Source organism: Bicyclus anynana, chromosome 2, assembly GCF_947172395.1.
Source record: "Bicyclus anynana chromosome 2, ilBicAnyn1.1, whole genome shotgun sequence".
NCBI classification, from domain to species: Eukaryota; Metazoa; Arthropoda; class Insecta; order Lepidoptera; family Nymphalidae; genus Bicyclus; species Bicyclus anynana.
In genome coordinates, this window is record NC_069084.1 from 12664120 (window position 1) to 12684683 (window position 20564).

General features: G+C 36.9%; 2 protein-coding genes across 2 annotated transcripts in view; one reads left to right on the forward strand and one right to left on the reverse strand.

Moving 5' to 3' along the window:
• LOC112045293 (uncharacterized) overlaps positions 1 to 20564 on the forward strand; it is a 125446-nt gene that overhangs the window by 81307 nt on the left and 23575 nt on the right. The window lies entirely within an intron of this gene.
• On the reverse strand, positions 9222 to 13866 carry LOC112045294 (protein wntless-like). Its single transcript, XM_052889185.1, has one exon. It carries the CDS (start codon positions 12839 to 12841, stop codon positions 11207 to 11209), a length of 1635 nt encoding a protein of 544 aa, XP_052745145.1. The 5' UTR covers positions 12842 to 13866; the 3' UTR covers positions 9222 to 11206.

Here is a 20564-nt window from a genome sequence, read left to right on the forward strand (position 1 = left end):
ACATCTTGCAATCAGTTGGTACCCGACATTGCAAGATAAAGTGTAATAAGTGAAGTGAATTCGCTGTGAGTACTTTATATTTTATTACGTTGTAATACGTTGTAATTATTACGTTGTAACATACAACGTTAATGTAATTAACGTTAAATTATGTAAAAATTTCAAATTTCATTTGAAAATAGTACGTGATCATTATTTTAACGGTTTTTCCGTTCGGATCACTACTTCATGTGTTTGAAAGTCTTGCTTTTTTGCAAATGTTTTCGTACTTGCATGTAATAATATTTTCTTTGTAGTTATTTTTCAACAGTTAAAATAGTATTAAAAGTGGCGGGGCCCAGCGGGCTTCCTAAAAATGTGAACTCAGAAACCAAAGTGAACGTTCTAGCAATAGACTGTTGTCTAACATATATACTGCAAAACGAACGCGTGGCCAATGGCTTTCGTTTCAGAGGAGTACATAAATTACGAATGCTCGAAGACAAGTTAGACAAAGAGTTTTTGGAAGTTACTCAAACATATTGTTACTCCAATTCAAACCGGCATTGAAAAAAGGTTCACAAATCCCGCCAGAATTTAGCACAGGAATTTTGATTGGATGTAAATTACTGGCCTTATAAATCGCCACCCCACGCAGGGGCAAGGCGTAGACACTGTTAACGTCGCTGGCCACATTTGCAGTCAAATATAGGTCTAATAGATTACCGCCCCTCGCGGGGGCAAGGTATACACAGTTTTTTAACGTTCCTGGACGTATTTGCAAAACCAACTTACTGAGTAAGGTATAGAAAGTTTAAATATTCCTAGACGTATTTGCACAGTCAAATACCGGACTAATAGATTACCGCCCCTCATGGGGACGAGGTTATAGAAAGTGTTAACATTCCTAGACGTATTTCCAGTCAAATACTGAGGATCGCCGCCTCTCGCATGGGCAAGGCACGAATAGTGTTGAAATTTCATCACGTAGAACACACAACACGGAATATACATACAATGCGCAAACGCTCATGCACAGCCATGCTTGCATGATAATTACAACCCACCCTCGCGGGGTGTTTATCTCTTTATATAAATTATTCAAATACCGGTGTCCTTGATCGCCACCGTCGCGGGCGTATGCATGAAGAGTAATGTTCCATCGCGTGGAACATACAACACGGAATATACATATCTGTAATGCGCACACGTTCATGCACAGCCTTGCTTGCATGATCAATACAATCCACCCTCGCGGGGTGTTTATCAACGATGTATGGATACGAATATCTTATCTATCTATATAAATTATTCAAATACCCTTGTCGATGTCGTGTGTGTGTGATCGCCACCCCTCGCGAGGGTAATGCATGAAAAATGTTAAGATTCCATCGCTTGGAACGCTTGCGCAGCCTTGCTTGTATGATCATTATAATCCACTCTCGCAGGGTGTTTATCAGCAATGTACAAGAAACGAATGTCCTAAAGCCCTTGCAGGCTGACTCACTATCTTTTACGTTTGCTAGTTGACATATACAAAATTGAGTTTCTATGTAAAAATGTCATTTATTGCTTACTCGTGAATATCCCACAGTAGGTAAATGACATTTTTCCAATTGATATAGGTTGATAATAAAGACCAAAATAGTGAATAGGCCAACTAGATTTGTAACCAATGGGTGAAATAATTACTTTGTAACAATGGCGTAAAAATCTGATGAATGAAAGCGTCAGATTAAAATATCATGTACATTTTGGTATAGAGGTTAAAGGCAGGAAACTTATTTTTCCGAATACATCAAAGTTTTCTAAAGGTATTACTGGATGTATACAGTTTATTATTTGCAAAATTTATAACCATACTCCAGGTTTCATAAAACTTAGAAACAAACGAAAAGGTAAAACATATTATGATACCCTCCGTCACCTAGCAAATGTAGAAAAACGCATAAGCGGTAACATATGAATTTCTATTAAAACAAAGGATTCTAAATGAATCCTTTTTCAGGGGCTCGAGGCCCACCAAGGGTATTATGTATGCTTTAAAGTTTAATGCATCCAGAAAACATAAAGTATTTTGAGATAGACTTCATTTCAAGCGGTCTTTTTAGCCACCTTTTCACCACCTTTTTCAATGGGAGAAAATGGTGGCACCAGAAACGTACAGAGGTTAATCTGAGGTTATCTCCTACCGTTCTCTCGAATAACCTCGTGTTTTTCTTAATCTATATGGAATATCGTTCCACACTCCTGTTTTGGAAGAAATATCAACAATTGTCTACTTAATGAAATACAAAGGATCATAAAAGCACCATGCTCTGTTGCTAATACTGAAGCCGGACCAATATTTAACCTCATTTCCACTTGCTAAATACGCACAGCATCAAAAACTCAGTTTGAAGAATAGACACAAGCCTACTTGCATGTGTATGTAATAAAATCCCAAAGGTGCTTCCTACGTTTTGTATACAGGGAATTGTTGGACATTACTTCCTTGTCATTTGAACTATGCATGTCTCTTTCTCAAATACTTTTTCAATGCTATCGAATTCGTAGCATGTTTTGTAAGAGATATGTAGAATTAAGAATAGACAATTTTATCATTTACTAAGAAAATAATACGAAGCGTAGATGTAGACTATATCGAAAACTTGCCCGTTACCATTGAATGAATGAATGACCTTGTTTAATATAATCAGACTGCTAGCTACCTACTTCACTGACACCCTCAGCCAGTGTTTTTGTTAGTAGCAGATGCCTTTGACCACGCTTGGGCAGCGTTACTAAACATTCACCCTCTGAGGTATTCATGGTCACGAGAGGAATAGGTACTGCATTCCAATAAAAAGGAAATGTATGTCATACTACTCGTATATGCCCCTAGAATCAAACTCACCTCCTAAGCAACATTCAATTGGACAAAATGACTGCCGTTACATATTACGGAGGAAAAGAGAAATGAGTTTAAATATAGAATATAACAGTTAAAATGGCAAGATCTTTGTCTAGTAACCTTAATTAGACTATCACTAAGTTCACAACAGTACACAATAGTATACGCGGCAGGAACAACAAGCATGCAAATCACTTGTTATACAACATCGCCATCTTCCATACTTGGCGCTTTCATTACTGTAGCATAGAAAAAGTGATTGTGAAATAGGGTATGTCGGTGACTGATCTATTCTGATCTGACTCATTAAATAAGGTACACGTAGTCCATGATTACTTGTACGTATCCCGAGATGTAACTTACGCTCAAGTTGTTTTATACGATGTGTACAGTGTGTATAGGGAATTTCCCACTTGCTTTATGGTATCGCCACCACTTACACTGATTCTCAGAGAATCATCAGAATCGGTTGACAGGAATATATTTAATAGCCTTGATAAGAGTAAGTCTTATGTCATTTGGATCTCAGATTCCGAGTGCTAGCAGTACCGATAATTCTATAGAATGAAGACAAATTTATTATAATTACGACAACGGACTTAGCAGTTACAAAACTGTTAGAGGGAGTCTTCAAGAAATATGGGAAATCTGAAATTATTTTTAATTTCCTGTCAAAACTTAAAAATCGGCTTGTGTAGTGTTTGTCTAAAAGTAAAAGTTTTAGTACATTATATGACCTAATGTCTAAGAACTGACTCAGTTTTAGTTTCTAGAATCTTCAAGTAACCTACTTAAGAAATCAATAACTTTGTAAAGTATATCCTTAAATTCATACCAAATTGTTAAGAAAGCCTAAAAATTTCATGCCACCAGTTTGGAATGTCAGTAACTTCTTAATAAGTTATTTTTTCAATAGTTATATTTTTGTGGGTACACTCTGAAAGGCGTGTATATGACCTAACATTACTTATTATAGGGATAACATAGTATAAAATCTGATGATTTTATTCAATTTTGGCCGCAATTTGGCTCAAAAACCGATAGAAGTATTTACTCTGGCTGGAAATTATTTGTAAATAAAATAATCACTATCATAATTTTTCTTTAGGAAATATTAAGTCTATTTCATTATTAAATAAAATAACTATCCACTACGACTAAATGCAGCAAGAATTAATATTAATTTCTTTGTAATAATTTTTTTAAAAAACCGTACCGCATATGGTTATAGCAGAATGAGTAAAGACGTCACGTAAGAAATCTTCATAACGACTATATCGGTCAGCAGTGTTTTTCCTAAATAATTTAGTGTGAATATTATATGATGAAATCCCTAAAATTAAAAGTATTGAACTCCAATCCAAAAAAATGTATGGTATGTTTTTAGTTCATTGATTTATTTTTGAATGTGCTGAGAGTTGGAGTCGCGAGATGAACGAAAACACGTTAAGCACTGTTAACTGTTCTATTTATTAATATTTGTAAAATATAGTAAATGGCTGATGACATATAATGACACTTGAATGTCAAAGAGTTGACAGTTTGAATAAATAATATCCACAGACAATAGATACTTATTACTGGCTACCATTGTACCGTAGACATGTATTTTTGCTACATTCCAACAAAATGGAATATTGTATTATGCACAGACACAGTAAGTCAAACTTCGTTACTAGCTTGTTCCTTAAATAAAGCCTAATCGAATTAGAGATAATATTGTTATAAAAAGTTTTATTTTAATAATCACATTGGCGAAATAATACCATAAAGTGGCGTCACCAGGCGAAAACAAACAGGCTCTCAATATAAAGTTTCCAGTTACGGTCAATATTTTAATAGCAGCGTTTTACCTGAAATAAAACGCATATTAAAATACTTACCTCACTGGAAACTTTAAGTAATTCCTGCCTGGTGATATATTGAGCCAATGAGCTAAAGTCGCGCTCAGCGATTTACGAAACTTCCCGAGCCCGACACCGCCAGGTGGCGCCACATAGCCCGACGTGACGTCAATAAAAGTACGAAAACTGGTATGAAATCGACGGAAACGGAAATGCTACTCTCAATATAAAGTTTCCAGTGAGGTAAGTATTTTAATATGCGTTTTATTTCAGGTAAAACGCTGCTATTACATAATATTAACGTTATAAATTCAAACTTATGTCTATCTAAAATAAGGAATATTAAATAAATAATTATGTTTTATTGTTAAAATATTACAAACGGTTCCGCGGAATAGGCTTAAGTATACGTAAAATTATGCACGCTCAAAATTTGCATTCTCTATTTATAAATAAAGAAGTTTTTCATACATTATGTTAATATAATACTTAATTAAAAAAAACTAACAATAATGCTCTGTTTATGTTCTTATTTTAGACATAAGAAATTTTTAGTAGATAGGTTGAATAAATTGTGAAAATTGATTTACGTCTACACGGTTTACACTAGACTACACTAGAAAAACTCGGCCTCTTAGAATAATATATTTCCCATTGTTAACCCGTGCTGGTAGCACATTTGATGGTAGGTAGGTATGGCTGGCGTTAGGCATATACGGGTAGGGGTTAAACCTGATAAGTGTAAACTGGTAACTTTACCCTTTAGACTGGAACATGGCATTGTTTGGTGGCATGGCGGTGGTAACTGAGAAAAATATGCTACTTCGATGAGCTACGAGTACGTACGTAATGAGCTTGCAAATTACTACTTACTACGGGTGCAGCATACGTAAAATACATGCCGTACTTACTTAGTAATGGTGCTTACTGTGCAGAAGCAACATCATTTTACATAAGGTGGAATATAGTGCTGGTTACAAGTCTGATTTGCTATGTATTTTAAGGAAAGCGGTTCAGGATTCTCTTCTCTGTGTACCATTACTACGTCAAATAAATTTAATATTAGGTGACCCGCTTGCTCATTTGCTCGCTTATATAAAACCGCAGGCAAAACAATAGTATAATCATAATAATCAGCGTGGGCGTGTGTGCTATGGTTATTAATATAGTTGCATAACGCGGACGTGCCTCTGACACAGATAGCCTTTACCAAAACACACATGTAGGTTGTGGCGGACATTTTGTAACATCTCCAAATGGTTTGTTTATTTTTTTTGTTATGATTATATTATATCAGATACACGTGAGCAGGCTCGTGTTGTGATAAGCAAAAGTTTCTGGCATACACAGCTTTATAGAATAAGAGCCCATGGCAGTTAGAACTTCGTCATTTGAAATGACGAAGGTTTGTCAGTTCATGCTCCTAGTAAAGTTAAATACGGCAACTGTGGAGTTTAACTCTTACTGACGCTCCACTGCTGGACATAGGCCATTTACATGAACTTCCAAACAATACGGTCTCGAGCCGTTAGCATCCAGCGGCTCCCTGCAACCCGCTTGATGTCCTCAGTGCACCTAGTGGGGAGTCGACCAACACTGCGCTTTCCGGTGTATGGTCGCCATTCCAGCAGCTTGGGACCCCAACGTCCCAACGCTCTTCAAACTATTTTACTGAGTATCATGTAGCAAATAAAGGGAATCCAATGGGTTCCGAGATACAGTTACCGCTAGTTTGGAAGTCATGGACGTAATAAATTGTGGTGTGTAAAAATTATTGTATTTCAAATACATTAATTATGATTCAATTTTTGATACTTATTGGCTTTGGGAAGTAGAAAGTAACAAAGCTCCTCTAAATCCTTATACTATAAAGATATTATATAGATATTCTTCTTATTATATAACACATAAAATCCTCAGTCGCCCGACACTTTGCATCGTGCCAAACTACTGTACTAAAATCTATTGTCCATGTACTTACTGACAAACTTTCAGCTATTAAATGACGTACAACTCACCATGAATGGCTCTTAGACTACTATAATAGTACACACAAGATAGAAAAGATTACCTTACTGCATCAGTGATTCAAGTTACCTATGACATATACATATACGAGTAGGTATAGGTATATAGGTACCTAACCTCCACTCACTTTTACCACCACTGGTAATTGCGTCTAGTTAAGCTGTAATGCGTCCACACCAAGCTTACACATGTTTAATTAGTTAATTACAGATGTGGCATACGTTAAGAAACCTTACATGAAGGAGCTGAGATTGTAAAAAATATGGGTAGGTATGTGGTTTGATAACATACTCGTAGGTAATATAATCATCATCATATCAGCCGATGGACGTCCACTGCAGGACATAGGCCTTTTGTAGGGACTTCGAACACATCAGAATCCTGAGCCGCCTTCATCCAGTGAATCCCTCCGACTCGCTTGATGTGGTCAGTCCACCTGGTGGGGGGGATAGACACGTAGGTATACGACCATATAAAGCTAAAACGGTAGTTGTATAAAATATACTAAACTTTTTGTCAAGAGGAGCAACTAAAGTTATTACAACTTGATACAACTGTGTTACAACATTTTGAAACTCATAATATATCTAATACTCGTATTACCTACGCTTTAAACTGTACACACAATACAACTTTCACTTCATTTTGTATACTTGCTATATTTAGAACTAAAACAATAAGCTCATCTGTCTTGGTTCAGGTTCATAGAATAGTGTGAAGACAAATGGATCTGTCAGCGGCCATGTTTGATTATCTGTCAAATGTGCGCACGCAGAATATTTGTTTAAACTTATTGTTTTAGCTACTGTGCCTAAAAGAAATGCTTGTTTATCACTTTTTTTTGTTAATTGCTACAAGTTTTAATTTGAAACACTAAAATGCTCATTTCCATATTAATCCTGCTGTAAAACTTATCATCAATTAAGTACGATTAGCTGGTATGCCTTGTATTAAGACATAATATTACTCGTATTAATGTAACTAAATATCTAGGCTATATAGTCACTAAGACTTACAAAAAAATATCAAATAACTTTTTAGACATGCTTTTTTATAATTCCAAATACCTTGAATTTATTTCATGAATTCATTTCATTTTCCATTACATTACCAGTCAGAAAAACGGTTGCAATGTAGTTTAGTCTGGCATTTTCCATGTCCCATGTCATACACACGGTAAGTGTGTGTAATGATGCTTTAATTGTGTAATGAATCATTAACACAGGAGTGAATAGACATCTCCTAGGCAAGCGCATTTCATCTTAGGCTACATCTACACAATCAGGGGTGTGATTCTGCTATTTTATCCTCGTGGATATTTCGTCTATAACAAGTTTTATTAGTATTTTAACTAATATGGGATGCCAGAAATTAAATGTCACTAACAACATAGTTGTCATGGAAATGAGCGATGTCACATCGCTGTAACTTTACAGAATGCAGGGGCAGGTGAGATTGTGAGTTGACCACGATCTAGCCTATTTCATGTAAAAACAAATAATGCACTTTTATTGTTCATCATTTAAGTATCAAATGATCTTTTTCTGCCTTCCTTTTCCATAAAAACTGACATATTTCATACATCTAAGTCCGTGTAGAACATATTTATAAGAGGTACATTTTTTTATTCTCTCTATTTGATTAAATACATTATAAGCTACAGACAGCCGACTGTTCGCGCTTCTGTTAAAAATATCTGGAAGCTCTATGGTTTTAGCTTCCATATAAGTCCAGTCTGTGGCCAGATTTGTCTATGCAAAGCTTGCGAGCTTCGTCTGTAACATACCTCGATTTCAAAAGTAACTTATGTTTCGTCCAGATACCGGCGGACAGGCGTATTTGTTTGTTCGTGGCAAACAGTTTGATAAACATCGTGTTATGAAGTTATCTTATTGTCAAACATCGATAGCCATCTGCATAAATATTAGCGTTCACAGTTTGTACAACAGACCGTTAAATGTTATTGAGATAGTTAAGGCACAGAATAAATAGTACTAGTTAGAGTAAGATATTATAAGAACGGTAACTACGAGTACATTGTGTGCATTTTAATCTATACTATCATAATAAAAGCTGTGTCTGTTTGTTACGTTTTCTTGATCAACATTATTATCAGCCGATGGACGCCCACTGCTCGACATAGACCTCTTGTATGGACTTCCAAGCACAACGGTCTCGATCCGGCATCCAGCGGCTGCCTGCCACCAGCTTCCACCACGTCCACCTCATCCATCCACCTGGGGACCTTAACGTCCTTAACGTTAGTTAGCCCTTGACCACAATCTCACCTGTTGATAAGTGATTATGCAATCTAAGATGAAAGCGGGCTGACTTGTTTGAAAATCCAAACCCCTTTCCACACGACATTGTACCGGAACGCTAAATCGCTTGGCGCTACGTCTTTGCTGCTGGGGTCGTAAGTAGCCACGGCTGAAGCCTCCCACCAGCCAGACCTGGACCAATTGTGTACATAACTATTGTGTAAAGTTGGCTTTGCTTTGAAGGAATTTGACGTTTAAAACCTCTAATCCATGTTTATAAATAAGACCGGGAGTCTTTAGCGAAGGGTAGGTTTAAATAGAGCGATATAAAATAAACAATAATAATTATCATTTATTTGAAAAAAAAAACATAGTAAAAAGTTCTTAATACGTATGTGTTAGTAGTACATGAAAAAGTGTTAGCAATGGGTTAGTTAAATATTAAACTGTATAAATGTGGCCTTCGACTGCAGGTGTGCACATCATTCCAAGCTCTCCAGAGAGCTAATCTGTACGCCCGCGTAGGTGCTGAGGAGGGCGTTGGAGTCACAACTCTGGAGATCAGTAATGCCACCCAGCACCGCTCTCAGCTCATTATAGTACTGGACCCGTAGGAAGTCGTAGGCCCGCTGCGTATATTCGGTATCGGTCCACAGTCTACAGGTGTAGAAGGATTGGCAATAAGCTCTAAACAGTGTGAGCTTTACTTCTACCCTTCACCTGTAGAATCTGCGTGCCAACATATTACCTCGAATCGACAGCGCCCTACGCTCCCGCTCGATACCATCGTCACTGAGGCGATCCGTTACTATATGACCGAGGTATTTAAACTCAGTCTCTTGTCTCAGGGGAGAACTACTCATTATATTTGGTTTAAAGTCTTGGTTTTGTTTTATACTACCTCTGAAAACAAGGAACTCACTCTTTTTTGCGTTATATCTGAGTCCATTTACCCCACCATATTCCTCACAAATTCTTAGAAGCTTTCTAAGACCACAAACCGAGGTGCTAAGCAAAAAACCATATCATCTGAATAACTAATGTTATTAATTGCAACACCATCAATCGAGCATCCAACACTGGCCTTATCGAGCTTCTCGATCAACTGATTCAAATAAATATTGAAGAGCCTAGGTGACGACAGTCCTCCCTGTTTTACTCAACATTTCATTTTATAAACTTCACTAAAATCCGAATCCCACTTGACCACGTTTGTCTGATTATACAAATAATATAATTTACTTTCACACATCTCTTATCACACATTTTCTTTAATAGTTTATTTTGATCTCATCATAGTATTCATTTATCAACCCGGAAGAAAACTCTTACAAACAATTTTCAAGCACCTACACCAAGATTTTATACCTAGATATAGTTTAATTATGCATTTCATGTGTTCAAAGCGCAGGCGTATCCTATTCTCCGTAATGATGTGTATAATGTAAGAGATTTACACGCACGAGCACTCGCCGACGGCTCGTGAACGGAGTTATGAAATTGTTATACATTACGATTTTATAAGCTTTACCAACGAACGTTTGCGTTGGGCAACGTTGTTTTACAATATAGATGTACGAAACTTTACAGCGAACGTATGTTAATCTATGTATCTACGATAATAAATGTTATGTATAATTTAATGTTATTATAATATTAACTTAAGGGAAATCGTCCATTACTACACAATGAAATAATTATACTATACTCTGTAGTTTTTTGCGATAATCGGAAAAAATCGTTGCATATTTCGCAATCAAAATATTAAGTATAATACTAATATATTCCTATTCAATTTTTATTTCTACGCCTTTGCCGGTAGGGTGGTTACTAATCACGGCCGAAACCACCCACGATCACAGTTCTGAAACAATTAAGAAAACCTCAATCGGCCCAAGCGGGGAAAACTGGGGAAAGCCAGGGAAGTCCTAAAAATATTAAATTAACATTTAATTTTTTTTTTGTAACCAATTATCTACAGAGTAGAAATAAATGAATAGATAAATGTTTCATGTTAATAATATGAATCTTTTCAGAACACTACAGAAATGAAAATGTACTCTAAATCTTGTGTACCTATTTTACTAACTTGTAATTGAATCCCATTAGAATCTTAGCCGAAATAATATTCGCCAACAGGGAAAATGAGCTGATTATTTTCACACCGATCCCGCTTTGCAAATGCATATTATCTTATTGATTTATGTATTCTGGATAACTGAAGATTTTTCACTGGCCGGCCACAGCTTGTGACTCGGCGCATATAGTATCAGCAGGGAAAATATGTATATATTCCACATTCCATATACACCTGTGAAGAATGCTGAAGTATATTCAAGTTGTATATATTCATCCCACTTCCACTGTCCTTCAGCCACTTGTCCCAAAATAAAACCAATAACAGTCAAGGCAGCGCAAAGCAATGTAGCCAACATCATAAACATAAATCTGTAAATGCTCATTGAAGGTAAACTCTGGCGTCTCTGAGATATATTTAGGAATGCTTGCCAGACCATGTAACACAAGAACAAAAAATATACTCCAGTTGAGATGCCAGCCAGTATGATGAATTTCAGCGCTAAGTTTGTGCCTAAATCTGTAACCCAGATAGAGTAGAACGGGTTCCGCAACTGAACTCCCCTGGCACATATGTCAAATATGAAAAGAGAAATGCATCCCATAGCAACAGCACTCAAATGACGGCAATATTGTTTAAGAGAGCTCTGAGCCGATGTATCTTGGATCAGCATATGTTCCCCGGCAAATACAAGCCAGAACGAGAACAGCATTGCATAAAATATTCCTTGTATAATATCCCCCAACAGCAGTATGAATGGCAGGTCATATTGTAAAGTCAAATATTCTATTGGTGCATTCAAAAAGCACAATGCTATGCCTAAACTTAGCAACATCTTTTCCAGTAGGACAGGCTTCCTTTCCAAAATATGAATCCGAAGCCAGAACCAGACGAGTATTGCAATGATACATGGAAAGAATACAGTTTTTAGTGAAAGCCACACTTTGGTAAAGCCACTGTTTTGGTTGATAACGGTTACCCACAGATTTTGTATATGACCAATATGGACATTCATGTTAGGCTTATCGACTGGTAACCGTATGTTTAGTAAGTAATAGTCATGGTAAAGTGAACCAAGTTCAAACAGGGGCACAGCTGAGCAGGTGTACAAGTAATTTGCAAATTTATTATCAATGTCACAGTATAGAACTCTCTTTTCCCTCGACTGTGTGTACAGTTTCCAAGCGTCGTCCGGGTCGCCTTTGTTTCGGTAGGCCAACCGCGCGTCTATCTTGATCGACCTCCGCGGTGTCGCTTCCATTTGGGGGTGGTAGAGTATGTCAACTTGTAAAACGCCTATCAAATTCTGTTGCCATCTTGAATATTCGTAAGTAAACGACTCTCGAGGCACCAGCATTTGAAATGCATAGACGATGTCGCGCTCCGAGACCTCATGATGAATGCTGTTAAGGTCAATCTTCTCACATTTACCCGCGCCGTGATAGTAATACCACTTCGTTGTGTCATTTTTCATAATAGATGTATCTTTACATACGGTTCCGAGAATACTTTGTGCGTTTACAGGCGCGGGTGCGACCAAACCACCGATTAGGAAACATACTACTTGGCACAACAAAAGAAATGTCACTAACACAGTGAGTTTCCGCCCGCTCAAGTTTTTAATTATAGTCCCCACCATTTTACGCGTTTTAGCGAATAGTTGATATAATATATATAATGTATCATCTATGGATATAATTCCATCAATTGTTGTTGAAACTTGAAACCGACGGTTCGACGCTAATTGACAGAATGACATTTACTAGAGCTGAGCGTTTTTAAACGAACACAGAAATCAGTTTGTCTGTGAAATATGAACGAAGTGTATCTCAGATAACTAACATTAGGTGTTTAGAAAAACGAAACGTGCACTCATGCCTCATGAATCTGTGGCTGCTATCGTCGTTCGTTCGTTTTTTAAATAGGCAAATAAATATATGCTCTAACCACAGCTTTAACATCATTTAATTATGAACTATTATTGAATGCATCCTAAAAACGGGAGTGGCGGTTAAGCAAAAGTGAATCTTATTTGTAAGTGCATAGATTTATAATTTCATTGATTCATAATACAGAATATTAAGGAATACGTTTCGTTTTCTTAACGGACTAATAAATACAGTACTCTATTAATATGAGGTTATGAGCTATTATTGAATATATCACAAAAACTAAAATAAACTGTTTTTTTACGTTTGGAGTGGCGATTGTGCCAAAGTGAATCTTATTTCCAAGTACATCTATACTAATATTATAAAGAGGTAAAGTTTGTAACAATCTTTTGTAAGGTAATCTTCGAAACCACTGATCTGATTTTAAAAAGTAGAATGTAATTCAATTAATTTCATATTTTATTGTCGTCGTCGTTATCAACCCATATACGGCTCACTGCTGAGCTCGAGTCTCCTCTCAGAATGAGAGGGTTTAGGCCAATAGCCCACCACGCTGGCCCAATGCGGATTGGCAGACTTCACACACGCAGAGAATTAAGAAATTTTCTGGTGTGCAGGTTTCCTCGCGATGTTCTCCTTTACCGTTAGAGACACGTGATATTTAATTTCTTAAAATGCACATAACTGAAAAGTTGGAGGTGCATGCCCCGGACCGGATTCGAACCCACACCCTCTGGAATCGGAGGCAGAGGTCATATCCACTGGGCTATCACGGCTCATATTATTGTAACAACAGTCAAATAGTTAATAATGATAGAACTTCACTTACAGGTAAGTTCATTTAATCATTAATTATCTTTGATGCGTATTTCACTGATTGTCAGTTGTCTTTGAAAACGGGACTATTAATGTCAAAATCAATCAATGAATGAGATGTCATTATCAAATATCATTAATATCTTATTGTGTCAAGTTAGTGTCAAATCCTTATTTAAAACTGTCGCCTGTCAGTTAGTCACAGATAATGCAATTAATTTATTTTTTTGTGTCGCATAATTTGGACCCGTGTTTGTACGGAGACTGGGTTTCTCATTTGAAAATTTGCAAAATTAATACTTAACTAAAAATGCATCGCGTCTACAGAAGCTATCATAGCGGCGCGATTGCAAACTTCGAAATTGGAACGTTTTATCAAAGGCCTTGTCTCTGGCCAGTGCGCGTTCACAACCTCCTTGTTTGACTCCACAGAGAATAATGCTCAGGAATTTCTATTTATATGTACGCGATTTTAACCCTATTAACCTGATATTTAAGAATCAATTTATCGTGCGACTAGTTCTAGTCTAGTGCAGAGTTCTAGTGCAGAGAAAGCCAGACTGATGTACAGTCCGAGGCTATGATAAGTATAGGTACTTCCCAGTTTGGAGCAATGCAAATTATTATCACTATTCTGACCTGACTTTCGTGGGCGTTGTCAATTGTATAATCGTTATTTATAGGGAGTATCGGTCGAGATCGTGGGCATAAATTATCCGATCAATTCCAGGATTTGTATCCAATCTTGATAGAAGAGGGATTCTATGATAATAGCGCCGGGAATACTAAATTCTGCTTTTTGAAATACTAAGTAGGGAATTCTAGACGTATACTTTAGGCAAGGTAAGTATGTGTTTTTGTAGGTACATATTAGATTAATGAAAGACTTTTTAATATACCCACACACATAATAAAAATACGATTGAGAAGGTTTTAAATGTGCACTGTTATTTCATTTAGATTAGACCAATCAAATCTCAAAATTACGCGGGAGACATAAATCGTGGAAGACATACTTACATCGGAAAATCGTTAGACGTTGGGATCCCAAGGCGCTGGAATAGTCCTCACATTGAAAGGTATTGGTGGTTAAGATTAGGTTTTAGACAGTCTCCGTGGCGCATGGTATGCGCGGTAGATTTACAAGACCGAGGTCCTGGGTTCGAACCCCGGCAGGGCCGTTTGAGGTTTTCTTAATTGGTCCCGGTCTGGCTGGTGGGAGGCTTCGGCCGTGGCTAGTTGCCACCCTACCGTCAAAGACGTACCGCCAAGCGATTTAGCGTTCCGGTACGATGTCGTGTAGAAACTGAAAGGGGTGTGGATTTTCATCCTCCTAGTGTGAGTTGCAGCCAGCTTCATATCGTGGTGTTTGAAGATTTTCAAAATGCAGTTCTTTGAAGACCTGACAGATAGCATATAAGTCGTAGAACTATCACTGGAGTGCACATTCGACTGATAATGATGATTAATATTAGAACGATATGAATAATGAGAATTTTAAAAAAGCTTGAATGAAATAAAAAGTGTTCGTCTCGGGACGTTCGACAGAAGATATAACATAAACTAATTGCTATAATTAATTATTGAATTTCATTAAGAATCCTCTATTGTTGGTGAAAAATATTTTGACAGAAATTTTTGTAACGCGTTACGTTACCAAACGGTTTACCCTCCTTCATCACTTAAAAAAACTAATGAATTACACAACACGTTGAGTTACGTACTTTGACCGTATATGTTCGTATATAAAACCATAAACACACTTGACTTTCTCAAAAGCGTAAACAGAGAAATGTCCATACGTTAATAGATATATCAACATTGGGAGACGTAACCCACGCACCAGCTTCGGGCGTGCGTGGGCAGATGGCGAGTGTTAATTCAATAAAATGATACTGCAGTTGTTGACAAAACACGATCGGGATCAGATTTATGCATCTCATCTCACGCACTATGCACAGCTCAAGCTTTAGATAAATAAACTCGCATGTGGAATTATTCAGAATTATTCAAATAAGTATATATAAAAACTATTTTGTGTCGTAAATATCATAAACAATATATCATAATTAATATTCTCAGAAAAAGCTGAGTAATAGTCCACCACGCTGGCCCAATGCGGATTGGCAGACTCGACAAACGTAGACAATTAAGGAAATTCTCAGGTATGCAGGTTTTTTCACGATGATTGTCCTTTATAGTTGGAGAGGCGTGATGGCGTCCTTTAATAAAAATTTTATAATATACACTATTTAAAACAATAAAAAATCAGTTAAGCAACCGGTGGTTAGAGTAAGGAACTTCCTAACAATGTACGCCTTCTCAAGGAACAGCCTTGTGGAATCGACTCTTCGACAGCCTAGCGAAAGCTTCTCAAGGTGCTAAAACCTTTTGAATAAAACACTTTTGACTGAAATTACTAATAACGTAGCAAGAATCTCATGAGCATGGTTCACGAGATTACCATTATGTTAGAGCATGGTTCGTTCAAGTATTTTTGTACTATACCAATCACAGAACATAAAAAAATAGCTAAAGCTAAAGCTTGATACCCAAGATAGTGACATGAGAGAGATAGTTTTTGTAGGTGTAGAATAAAAATGAAAGGAAATCAGTTATGAAATCATTGCCAAAGAAATGTATAATGATGCCAAATTAAATAATTATTGTTGATTATTGAGATTAATTATTTTAAACTAATTGAAATTAAAAAATACGTAACGATTTTTTTGACCCAGTTGTAAAAATAATAGGGATACAGTAAAAACTATGTTTGCCGATTGCCGTTAGTGAAAAACAAGTTATCCTCCCAATAATTTAAATTAATATAAATGTCTTAGGAACAGGCTTAGAATATACAATAATTACCAACTAGAAACAAATCGTGCATTTAATTTTTAACCATAAAAGTTACCAGAATTTACGAGTGAGGCGCGAACATAAATAACGTGAATTATATAGCCAATATATTAACATGTAAGTTATACTCTCGTGCAATAACATAAACTATATGGCCAATAAGGAATAACTTATAACACCCTCCTATTTCCGCTTCTGCCTGCAATTTTCTTGATCAGCACAATAAACAGGGAATTGTTTATTATTTTATGCACATTCGAAGGGATACGGATTTATAAAATCCAGGATACGGATTTTTATGTTCCCATCCCAGTTCCACTTATATACTTAAGTTATATTTACCTATGTTAGTAATCATAATTATTTTTTTCTGTTTTCGTTACCTAAATTATAATTAGTATCTTATAAAATACCTACTACCTACTTAGTTCCCATTAATACATCCAATATGCAAGTTCGATCACTATTACATTCAATATGCAAATGTTTACTTGGAAGTGTTATAAAAATTCCAGTCTTTGACGTACCTACTCGTAGTATGTGGTGACGAATAAGTTCAAATTCACAAAATCTCGTAAAGCACGGCCCGATATCCGGTTTGCAATGGTCAATGACCTTCTTTTGCAAATGTGCAATTGTGATTCAACAATCGGAATCGGAATTGTCGATCATTTAGCTATTTCGTCATTTTAAGTAAGTACTAATTCATAAAAAAATCCGGCTAAAGCTAACGCGAAAGTTTGTCTGGATTTTTTTTTGGTTGTTTGTTTGGTTTTTATTATTTAACGCCGCTGTTACTAAAGCAATTTGGCTGAAATTTGGAATGGAAATAGATTTTACTCTGTGTTAGCGCATAGGCTACTTTTCATCCCAGAAAAATCCATGGTTCCCATGGGATTTGTGAAAAACTAAATTCCACGCGGACGGAGTCGCGAGCGTCCGCTAGTACATGATAAAATTAAGTCGATTTACATATTATTAAAATTAAAATATCTCTTTATAAATTATATTTTAATTTTTTTTAATTTATAAATTAGCGTACACCCGCAGTTTCACCCGCATGATTCCCGTTCCCATGAGAATACGGGGATATAATATAGCCTATCAAACTCAGAAATAACGGGACTTTCTATTGTTTTTTTTTTAATAAGTTTAATAGGTCCAGAGATTACAATACCCCAAACTTTACCTCTTTATAATATTAGTATAGAAGTATACATTTCTCTACATACCAGTGTAAATTGATCCCCTACCGATCCCGAGTGTCACAACAACCGGCGCGTGCTCGGCGCGCGTTTATCAGCAAGAGAACTGATTTAAGCCGAAGATTCGTACTTAAGATATAGTACAGTTAAATTTAACTGGGCTAATTACTATTTGGAGCATGTTCAGGATTCCGTTTAAGCGAGAGTCAAGGTTTACGGGTTATTTATTAGTCGATAGTTACTCGACTCGAAGAATTTAGCGCAGCACCTAGTTATGTAAATTATATAATTCTGTTATGTATCTACCTACGAATATACATAATATTCTAAAATGGTCGAAAGTCAAATCTGTTTATTACTTTCTAGCCACGCTCCTCGGTTTTACTCGCTTAATTCCCGTTCCCGTGTGAATACGGGAATAAAATACAGCTTATGACACTCACATATAATGTGGTAATTTAGTGGTAAAAAGAAAATCAAAATCGGTTCAGTAAATCTAAACATTTGGGGTCGACCAACACTGCGCTTTTCGCCATTACAGCTCCTTGGGACCCCAACGTCCATCGGCACTTCGGACTATGTGGCCTGTCCATTGTCACTTCAGGTTCGCGACTTGTTGAGCTGTATCAGTGACTTTAGTTCGTCTGCGGATCTCCTCATTTCTGATTCGATCACGCAGAGAAACCCCAAGCATGGCTCGCTCCATCGTCCGCTGAGTGACATTTAGCCTTCTTATAAGGCCCATAGTTAGCGACCAAGTCTCGGATGTAGGTCATCACTGACTACACGCACTGTTGGGTGACTTTCGTCTTCAGGCACTGAAGAACTTTTCGTCTAAAGTTTATAAGATTAAATTAAACATGAATCACGCGCATCATTCATTTAAGCGCGCGGTTATGTTACATTTTCAAGCCTCGTTAGCAATCAGTCACTTTCTTCCCTCGTTGAACAATGTTCTATTACAGTGTAGGTACGCGCTAGAATTCCTATTATTTGTCTTAAAGAGTAACGACCGCAAATACCGCCCGTGCTCCAGATACGTAGCAAACTAGCAGATAATCCTAATCTATGGGGATCACGCGAAATCCAGTACAATAAATAACCTGACAAACTTGTCTCACTTCGCAGTTATGCGAAACGGTGTGCTGAAAGCCCTATCACATCATACGACTTGTCGACATAAGTTAACTGCGTTATTTTTTTATAACATCGAAAATAAATGAACTGAAACAAAAAATTTGAGTGGCTTGTAGGAAAATTTTAAGGAACGCCGACAAATTTAAGAAATCGAATCTCAAAATAATAGTATCAAGGACAAGGAAAGTTTACAATGAGCTTTAGAACACTACAGTAGCACTATTCGATAACAATTATTGAACATCACGATAGTCTCATATCTTTCTTTTTCTAACACGATACTATAGATAGAGAGAGATAGAGACGAATTCGACACTCACGTTTTTGTGTACTTTTAGTTGATTACTTTTAATTCAAAACACCAGCTTGTCCGGCTTTTGTTAGGCTTTACATTTCGCAAACGAGCGAACGACGAGTGTGTGGGAACATAATTTACGGTAATAATCATAAATTATTGATTTTACTTAAAAAAAAAATTGTCGGACCTATTAATGTATGTATGTAATGTAGTACACAAAATCCTCAGTAATGTAGGCTGTCCGGCCTTTTTACCCAAATGTCAGGCCAGACTGACTGGATTGTCCTTCTTTTAATTTCGGCGACCAAGCATCCCTAATACCCGATTAGTCGCATCCAAAGAATATATTTGGTCGCATCGCTGCGTGTAAGCGCGTCAAGTAGCAATCTGACATTCACCGTGGCTTGCATAAGTATTGCGTTGAAAATTATCATCTGTCACTGATCTGTCAGGTCTATCATAAACCAAGTTACGTGCTCGGAACACATTCAAATGTTTTCCTTTGTTTCATTAGGCGTTATGTTTTGTTTTTTGTTCAACTAGTGTTTAATATAAAGCTTAGATATTTCTTTCGTTAACCTCGGTTAATTTAATGTTATTAGGTAGATGTGTTATATTATATTATCTATGCATATGATAGTTAAAAATAAATCAATTCAAGAATGCTTTGACACGTACTAAATTCATCATCATCGTCATTACTATCAATCGATAGACGTCCACTGCTGGACATAGGCCTCTTGCATGAACTTCCAAACATAACGGTTTCGAGCCGCCAGCATCCAGCGGCTCCCTGCAACCCGCTTGATGTCCTCGGTCCACCTAGTGGAGGATCGATTAACACTGCGCTTTCCGGTGCGGGGTCGCCATTCCAGCACCTTGACATCCCAACGTTTACGGTTCTTCGAACCTGTAAATCTATTTATCACCATTATCAACCCATATTCGGCTCACTGCTGAGTTCGAGTCTCCTTTCAGAATAAGAGGGGTTAGTAGGCCAATAGTCCACAACGCTGGCCCAATGCAGATTGGCAGACTTCACACACGCAGAGAATTAAGAAAATTCTCTGGTATGCAGGTTTCGGCACGATGTATTTCCTTCACAGTTTGAGACATGTGATATTTAATTTCTTAAAATGCACACAACTAGAAAGTAGAGGTGCATGCCCCGGACCGGATTCGAACCCCGGAATCGGAAGCAGAGGTCATATCCACTGGGCTATCACGGCTCTTATTTATCATAATTCATAACATAATATAAAACTTGTTTTATCA